This window comes from Chelonoidis abingdonii, chromosome 5 (genome assembly GCF_003597395.2).
Source record: "Chelonoidis abingdonii isolate Lonesome George chromosome 5, CheloAbing_2.0, whole genome shotgun sequence".
NCBI lineage: Eukaryota > Metazoa > Chordata > Testudines > Testudinidae > Chelonoidis > Chelonoidis abingdonii.
In genome coordinates, this window is record NC_133773.1 from 42,963,504 (window position 1) to 42,972,840 (window position 9,337).

At 39.7% G+C, this 9,337-nt stretch overlaps 1 protein-coding gene across 1 annotated transcript in view; it reads left to right on the forward strand.

Annotated features, from left to right (window-relative positions):
* ADAD1 (adenosine deaminase domain containing 1) overlaps positions 1–9,337 on the forward strand; it is a 34,338-nt gene that overhangs the window by 1,088 nt on the left and 23,913 nt on the right. The window contains exons 2-6 of the mRNA XM_032776038.2: positions 174–384; positions 1,993–2,181; positions 4,627–4,794; positions 5,562–5,630; positions 6,215–6,340. Coding sequence (XP_032631929.1) covers positions 186–384; positions 1,993–2,181; positions 4,627–4,794; positions 5,562–5,630; positions 6,215–6,340 — 751 coding nt within the window. The 5' untranslated portion in view covers positions 174–185. The remainder of the gene's footprint in view (positions 1–173; positions 385–1,992; positions 2,182–4,626; positions 4,795–5,561; positions 5,631–6,214; positions 6,341–9,337) is intronic.

Below are 9,337 nucleotides of genomic sequence, written 5' to 3' on the forward strand. Positions count from 1 at the left end.
TTGGGTCTCAACTATTAGTGTGCTTTCCAATTTAGTAACTTCATTTATTAGCAGAAAGAATCAGAAAGAATGAAACATGTAAAACTAATTTGTGGGGAAATCATCTAGATTTGCTACGCTATGCTAATGTTCAACAGCCTTAAAAATACCTGTTGGCTAAATTTGGCTTGTAGGTAGATGGAAGAATGGCTAGCAACAATGACTGGTTTCAAGGTTCCAGAGTACCCAGTTTTGCTCAGATGCTAAAAAAGAACTTGCCCACTGAACCCCCTCCTCAAGTCCCTCCTCAGCCATCTCCAGACCCCATGAATATGGGCCTGATGTTTTCACCTTCTGAAAATTACAACATGCCAAATTCAGCACGTAAGGGGACACAAATCACAGGTATTGTCTTTACAGTTATTAAGTTGATTTGCTTCTAGAAATGGTGTTTCAACACTCGTACAAATGGCTTTGCAAAATTGTAATGAAAATTAACCTGCCTAGACATTCCATCTACTTGCCTTTTACCAGGATCATTCATAATGAAAAATATTTTACTTACCAATTTAAAAAAATCAGACATTGAGTGCAAATAAAAGGTTAGAACTATTAACTTTAACTAATTTTGATCTTTTTCCTCTTGTACATGTCAGCAAACATATTATTTGGCTGTTTCTTAATTATTATCCAGCAATGGTGTAACTAAAGAGATGGAACCTATTTAGATTTAACATCACATGTAACATCTATGGAATTTGTGTGTATAAACTGGGTGACTCTATAGGTGGAAGTACAGGAACTTTTCATCTTAATAAATTTGAATAAACACTTCTTCAGAAATAGCTTTTCTGTAAAAGAGAGGTGTAGAATCCTCATCCTTATAGCCCACTATGCTAATGCTATCTCTCCTCTGACTAATTTTGCTTTCTGCCTTTGTCCCCATCTCTCTTGTTTTAGGGCAACTTCTACCTTGAACCCATAGTTGAGGATCCATGTGGGTGTAGGGGTTTGCCCATCTAGAGTTTATTCTTTCATCAGGTCTATAATGTGTACACAGCACTTCATATGAAGTGCACCAACATGTATATAACAGGTTTTGTGTGCATCATCTTTTGTAGAAAAAGCTGAAAATTTTAACTACAGTTTTGTTTGATAGTAACAAATTCTCTAACCCCTCCACATGTAACTTTCAAATGAAGGAGTTCAAGATTTTAGCAGGAAGTCTTGTTTCTGAGTCTTTTGTCTATCAATATGTTTATTATAACTGAAGGGGAACTCTTATTCTGTATAATTTAGATGCAGCGTTTATTTTGTGTGGCAGGTGCTTGTGTGTATTTGTGAACTGAACGTAATAACATTTTTGTGACTTTTTGGAGAAAAATGTTTTTCCTGTGCTTAAAGCTCAAAACATACTTGGATAATTGGGCAGTGTCTTGCTTAGGAAAAGTAATCAAGTTTAGATCAGGCTAAGATAACCCATGCTAAAGTCCAGTCTTTTTTCTAGTGTAGATACAGGGTAACACCAGTGCTGTATCCTAAGCACCTGCACGACCAGTTAAAATGGATCTGAGGGCCAACAGCATGAGGCAAAAACTCTATTGCCCTTTGTGATACTATTGTAAAAAACTATGGCTTGTGCTTCTGCTATTTTTGGATGCCATGAAACAGATTTTGATCTGTTAAATCAGATAATCTCTGGAAGTACTTATATCCCTGGAAATTATGGCCTTTGGTTCTGGGCTTACATGTGACTGGGTTTGACTTCAAAGACTATCAGGTTTACTAGTCAAGGAACAAGCCTTAGTGCCTTTAAAGGGGCAGTCACTGACATTCACAGGGTTACCAAAACTGCTTACAACCTCTTCAATTAGAATAAAATGCAAATTGCTTAATCTTCCAGTTAGCCTTTGTTGAGATGCAGCAATACTATTCTCACACTTTGATTTGTCTTTTATATATTGCTTTTAGCTCACTACACGCTAACCTCTTAATTTAACAAATATATTTTAGGCCATGTTTCAGACTTGCTATGTTCCAAAGCAGCCCATCCGCCTCCAATCACTTCACTTCTTCCAAAGAAAATACCAAAGGAGTTTATACTAAAATATAAACGTGGGGAGATAAACCCAGTATCTGCCTTGCATCAGTTTGCACAAATGCAGCGTGTGCAACTAGATTTGAAGGAAACTATTACAACAGGTAAATATTTCTGGTTTTAAGAGAAAATGTCCTTGTTGGCTCATGAAGTTGCTCTGTGTGCAGTTGGTGTGACTGAATGATGCAGAAGCTAATTTTTTTTAAAATTGGTTACACTGTATGTAATATTAAAAGCTATTTTTACTATCCCTATTTCTTGCCTTCATGTAATCCAATCAGCGGTTAATGTGATCACTACAAAATCAATTCTAGAAAATGCTCTCACCCTGGTCTTCGAATGCTTTTTTCAGGTACTTTTTAGACAGTTAGTTCTTATAGTATATGCCTGCACTGCAGTTAGATACCCATGCCAGCTGACTCAGGCTCGGGCTAAGGGGCTGTTTAATTGCGGTTCAGATGTTCAGACTCAAGGTGGGAGGGTTCCAGAGCTCAGGCTGCAGCCTGTACTCAAATGTCTGCATCACAGTTAAACAGATCCTTAGCCTGAGACCCACAAGCCCAAGTCAGCTGGCATGGGCCAGCTGTGGGTTTTTAATTGCAGTGTAGACATACCTATAGACAGTCATACTTCTTATAAGCAACTTTATTTACAACTTGACCTGCTAAATTTGTACCAAATATGAGTTAATATTATGCAACCTTGAACATACTCATTTCCTGTCGTGTAATTTGCATCCTCTCCACTTATGTGTTTTGGGGTGCTTCAGCTTGATATTTGGTCCCAGTGGACCTGCATCTGTATGGAGAGTTTAATGCTTTTTCAGTTCTATTCAGTTGAATCCCCCAGCTGAATCAGATACGGTGGGACTGGGGAGAAAGTGAACCAGTCAGTGAAACATCTGTGTCCACCCAAGGCTACCTTGGTTAACAGATCAAACCATGGCAATGACAGGAGGTTGTCTTGTCATGTGCAGTGCAATGCAAAAAGAGATGGAACCTGACCCTTCAAAGGTCTTGTTTTCATTAGGCTCTCTGCCTACTAGGAAGTAATGTCTGCTAAACTAACCCAAGAGGAAAGCTGAGATATTGGGAAACTGGAATTCTGTTTTTTGACACAGACTTTGATGTTGGGAAATATATTATCAGACGTTTTACAATTAATGTAAGCCCCCTTTTTCAGAGGTGACTTGGGCACTTAGGAGAACTTACTCTGATTGAAAGGCTATAGGATTTAGGCTCCTCTATCACTTCTGAAAATGGAACACAGGCTCCTGAGTCTAGGTGTTCCTGAAAATTTTACTCTTAAGGTATGGCTACACTTGGAAATGTGCAGCGCTGGGAGTTACAGCTGTGGTCGTACAGCTGTGTAGGAACAGCGCTGCAGTGTGGCCACACTGACAGCTACCAGCGCTGCAGTGTGGCCACACTGACAGCTACCAGCGCTGCAGTGTGGCCACATTTGCAGCGCTGTTGGAGTGGTGCATTGTGGGCACTATCCCAGCGTTCAATGCTCTGCAACGTGCTTTTCTAAAAGAGGGGGGTGGGTGGAGTGTGACAGGGAGTGTGGGGAGACAGAGAGAGCGGATTTTTGGAGCAGACACTGTGACAGCTCCCTGCCTTGCAAGTTCAAAGTGGGAGTGGGGTGAGTGTGACAGGGAGCATTGGGAAGACAGAGAGAGCGGATTTTGGAGCAGAACTGTGAGCTCCCCCCTTGCAATTCTGGCCATTTCCCACCCCTCCTCTTCAATCACTCTTTAAGTAAAAAGGCTTCAGACCAGATAAGCAGCTTTCTCGAGGCTCCCTCATGCTGTTTGTCTCCTTAAGCAAACAGCTGTGACAGTTCCAAAGCTCGGCCGGCTCGCTTGCTGGAGCAAAGAGCAGCTGTGTTTGGTAGTCTGCGGGAGTACCTTCCTGTTTGATGTAGAAGGAATTCTGTGGATACCTTCTTTACCCTTGGAGGCATAAACAGCCGCTGGGTGAGTGTCACACCTGATGAGCAGCCTGATAACCAGCACTGGATTCGCTACACCCGTAGCAGACCAGGAGTACAGCCAGCGCTGCAGCCAGGGAGTTGCAGCGCTGGCTGAGCTTTGTAAGTGTGGACACCGAGTAAGTTGCAGCGCTGTAACCCCCTCACCAGCGCTGCAACTTGCAAGTGTAGCCAAGGCCTTAATTTCTGTCTCTGAAGCTCAGGTCCTAAACATCACACCACTACTGAGAAGTAGAAAAATAGCCTCATTTTACAGAAGCGTTGAATGGCCACAGCTTCTACTAAAATGAAAGGCACCTATGTGAAGGCACTACAATGAAATGCCTAGCACCTCTGAAAAATTGGGTTTTTCATTAATGTGTGTAAATCTATTTATGAATCTGGATGAAAGGTGAAATGTAAGTATATAAAATATAATTCTTGTAGATGTAAAAAGTAGTTCGGATTTGTTAAAATATCTTGGCCTTATATTCATCTGATCTTCCCTAATTATAAATGCATAAAGCTAATGAATACGTTAAAATAAACTTCTAACTGTATATGGCTTCTTTTTCTAGGCAACGTCTTGGGGGCTTACTTTGCTTTTTGTGCAGTGGTGGATGGAGTTCAATATAAGACAGGATTGGGGCAAAATAAAAAGGAGTCTAAATCAAATGCAGCAAAACTGGCTCTTGATGAGCTGCTGCAGTTGGATGATACAGCACCAAAGGTTTTTGAAAGTTCAGGTAAATATTCCAGTAACATCTCTACAATAAAAGTATTTTTTTAAATAAATGTCTAGAGTAGCTTTGACTAAACACTCCTGCATCAGTGTCTCTCTGCCCATTCTGACGAATCCTTCCAGCATAGTTAATCAGTTTGCCATCCTTAAATTTTCCCTTTCCTCCTCTTGTATTTTTAAATGCTGCTTTCAAGGTTCCTGCCATCTACAAAGGGGAGAAAGCAATAAGGAAGTTTAACCCTTTAAGCAGTTTCTTTTCTGTAGTCTTCCACATTATTACAGCTATTCTTTCCTGTAAAAAGTCATTTTAAATTTTGTTCATGGTCTGAGACTTTTTTTTTATTGAAAGTCCTATTGCACTAAGTCACTGCTTTCTGAATAATTCTGTTATTACAACATAAATCTCCTGTTTTTTTGAGACAGGGACTTCTAATAATAATCTTCTGTCCTTACCTGCTATAGCTTTGAAAGAGAGCAGTACTTATATAATGTGGACTAATTTAGGGGAACTAAATTAATTGGGAAGTAGCTTATTTTTGTTCAATGACAAAACCATTGACAGATGGCAAAGTGTGAGTTTAAATTATTCTTGCTGTTTGAGGGTCTTCCGATTTCTATTTATGTAACCTGAAAAAACTGTTTCCAGCAACCTTTATTTTGGGACTTTAATTAAAATTTAACTACTCTACTGCTAGAAACAGTAAATGACCATGAATGTTTTAAAGTCTTAAATGTTTCCCACAGTTGACACTTTCTTAATTAAATTTACAGGTCCTCCCCGGATTCCTGCAGAACCCATGGTTTCAGCTGAATCAACATACATTTCAAAGATGTCTTATGGTAGGAAAACCATTCCTCCCTCCCTCCCCCCGAGAAAATTAAATTGGAAAGCTAACACATGTCTTTACAGAGTTGTATTTGATATTCATTCCTGCCAACTTAATGATATCTATGAAAATATTACTACCTGGTTCATGGAGGGATGTCTCTGCTTCAGTGACACTAATCTCCCAGTGACATTTGAAGTAAGATTGGTGTACCTGTCATATAGATGGATAAATACGCAGATGAACTTGCTTAAAATCAAACAATGAGTCAGTGGCAGAGTTAGAATTAACATTTCTGTCCTCAAGATATAAAAGGCTGTGTCTAATAGATTGCGTCTAGGGAGCATACTAGCATAACTTGCTTGAATTTTCTTATTCTCAATTTTTCCTACGCATTTTTAATTTTTAAATTCAAAAATGCCTGTTAGGATTATTTAGTACGGATTAGTGAATGTATTGAATGACTTTATCATATGTTCAGTTTTGTAGCTCACCTGAATGTTTGACATTGCTTTGTTCTGTTTTTTCCTACAAACTTGTATTTTGCTGGTTTCTATAGTCTTTGTTTGTTTGTTTTTAAATTATTTTCTTCACTAGAGAGAAGGCATCTTGTGTATGAAAAATTTTCACGAGCTGTCAGAGAAACCTTTAACAGTCTGACTGCCAAATATCCAGAGTACCAGAGGTGTAGCAAGTCATTGGCTGCTTTTATAATTGAAAAAGGCAAGTCTGTTTTGATGTTCAGTGTACTTGTACGAAAAAACTCTTTTGTATTTGTAGAGTGCATATACAAAAAGGGGTATTGAGCATAATATAGCAATGTAGATTAACAGGTATAATAGCCTAATAAATCCCATAACCAGCAAACCCTACTTCTTTTGACATGCCATAAAATCATCTATACAAAACAGAACATTATTGTACTTCCCTTATAAGGATATTACAAATCCATTTGTAGGCATTGAAATGGAAAGCATTCCATTGTGTTAGCCCTCACCAGAAAAGTTGAAAGATGCAAGCCTTCTCAAGATTGCTGGGGTTGAAACTGCTGCATAATCTTACTTGTTCAGGCTTATTTTTCATTTTGAGCTTTCATAGGGTAATCACAATGAGTTACTTGTTTCGTTATATGCGTTTCATTGGGAGTTCTCTAAATGAAATTGAAGGGTTGCTTCTCAGGATAACTCATTTCATAGCTGAAAACCTTACATTATTTATTCATTCATTATAGCACCTAGATTCCCAGTCAAAAACAGGGACTCATATTGTTCTGGGCGCTATACAAGCGCAGAACAGATAAGCCTTCTGAGGGAGGGACTATAAGTGAAGTAAATTCTAATGTGGAGTAATTGGAGCACACTCATTGGACCAGAGATACAGTACAGAAAATGTAGATAAATACAGATGCTCTTTTGAAATCATAGGCCATGTTCTGCAGTAGATACAGCCTACAGTGACTTTAAAGAATATCACCAAATAAAGTACCATTTGTGATGGGATCCCCATTTGTGGGACTGCTGTGCCTTCTTAACTCTCCAGCCTGTTGCAAAACTTTGCTAGTGATAAGCAGCAAACAACTCCAGGCACTATCATCACACAGCACAACCGCATGTGGTGCCCCACACCCATCTAGATTGCATGAGTGCTCCCACAGCCACTCATGAATCATACAGAGAGAAGAACCAGCCAGATTCCCCTCCCCCCAGCTTCCAGCCTTGTACCTCAGGAATATACCATCTTGCACTGCTCAAGACCCTTCGTTGAGCAATGCAAGTTTATTAATTGGTTCACCACTTCATCAATGGAAAGAAGACACACACCAGCCTTTGTGAATCTTAGCAGATTTACCAAACACTTCAGGCAAACTCATTGGTAAAGATAAACCATTAAAACAAATTGATTTATTACAAAAGAGAGATTTTAAGTGGCTATAAACGATAGGCAAAAAGTCAAGAGTGGTTACCAAAAGAAAGTACAAGCATGCGTTAACCCTTATCATGCTAAACCATATTTAGGTCAAGCAGTGTTCTCACCCCTTTGTATACTAAGGACTTTAAGATCCAGTTAGTCTCTTAAACCTGGGCCAATCTCCTCTGTTGGAGTCTTCAGCCTTCTGAGCGTTCTTGTTGCTTGCAGCGTAAGTAGTGGGAGGAGAAAAGGCAAATGCATGGGGCTGACTGTGTTCCGTTTTATACCTGTAGTCCATGTGCTTGGAGAACACAAATCCAGGCATGTCTGGTGGGCATTGCTGAGTCACTAGGCAAGGTTGAGCAATTCCCCTGGTGTGGCCTTGGGCAAGTGAGTCATTGCATTTTAGCTCCCTTGCTGGACAATGGCTTTTGTGATGATTATTCAACATCCACACGGGTGTTGGTTAGCCCCCTGGTTATTGTTTTTGGGGAGCTTGTATCTGGGTGCTTCCCAAACCCACAGCATATTTTAGTGACAATCATACAACTCAATTCTCAAACTTCATATGCACTGACGATATACATAATTAGATGGAACAGTGGGTTTCAGTGGATCATAACTTTTCCCATGATACCTCACATTGCATGCTTTATATGAAATATCACAATTATATTCAAATGATGAATATGGGAAGTTGCAGGGCGCTTCCCCGAGGTATTGTCATACCATTATTGTTAGCTAGCCAAGAGGTCCTGAAAATGTAGAACACTGTAGCTAGATTTGTATATGAAAGAATAGACTGACTTCTATGTATTTAAAAAAAACGTTACTTTTGACAATAATCAGTATGTGAGGTGCCATATTTGGGTTGCTTTCCAATGGTCTTTTTTCCATCTTTGGGAGTTGCCTCATTCTGCTCTACTGATGTCATGTCCTGTGCTTTATCTTCCTGCTACAATGTTGGACCCTAGGGCATACTTCTAAACTCTGGTGTTACCATCTCTTAACAACAAGGTCAGGGAGTGAGTTGTGGGTGAAAGGTATTGCTGGGATTCTATCTGTAATGGGGAAGAGCAATGTTGACATTATCTAGGTTAGAGAGAAGCAGTTACAATAATCTTAAAAGGGAGATTAACAGGATGTAGATGGGTTTTTGGAGAAAGAGAGAAATAAAAGAATCTTTTTGGGGAGGCAAGGACAGGAGGAAAAAGTAATAAGGCAAAAAAGATTGAGTAGTGGGGTGAAATAAAGGGAGAGTGAGATATACTGCAATGATGCAAGCTTGGGGAATGTAAAAAAAGCAGAGAATCCTGTGGCACCTTATAGACTAACAGACGTTTTGGAGCATGAGCTTTCGTGGGTGAATACCCACTTCATCGGATGCATGTAGTGGAAGTTTCCAGGGGCAGGTCTGCATATATATAGAGTGTAGAGATGCGTTTCCTTACATGAACGTCATCATGTACGCATCATATGCAAGCAGTCCTATGCTTGACGTGGCAACTGGACAGCTCTACGGAAGGATAAATGGACACAATAGACATTAGGATGGCATATACAAAGGTTAGAAGACTCAACTCCTGCGACTATAGCAAGACTTAAGGTGCCATCTGCAGCAAAAAATTCAGGCCAGACTTCAAAGGAAACGTGACTTAATTATCTGCAAATTTGACACCATCACTCAGGATTGACAAAGCTGAAGCTTGCCATGCAACCATTCTCCTCTCTTGTTTCACCTCACTGCTAGAACAGGCCCCATTCTCCCTGATGAAAAAGCTCGTCTAGCTCTCTACTTTTGCCTATAATATT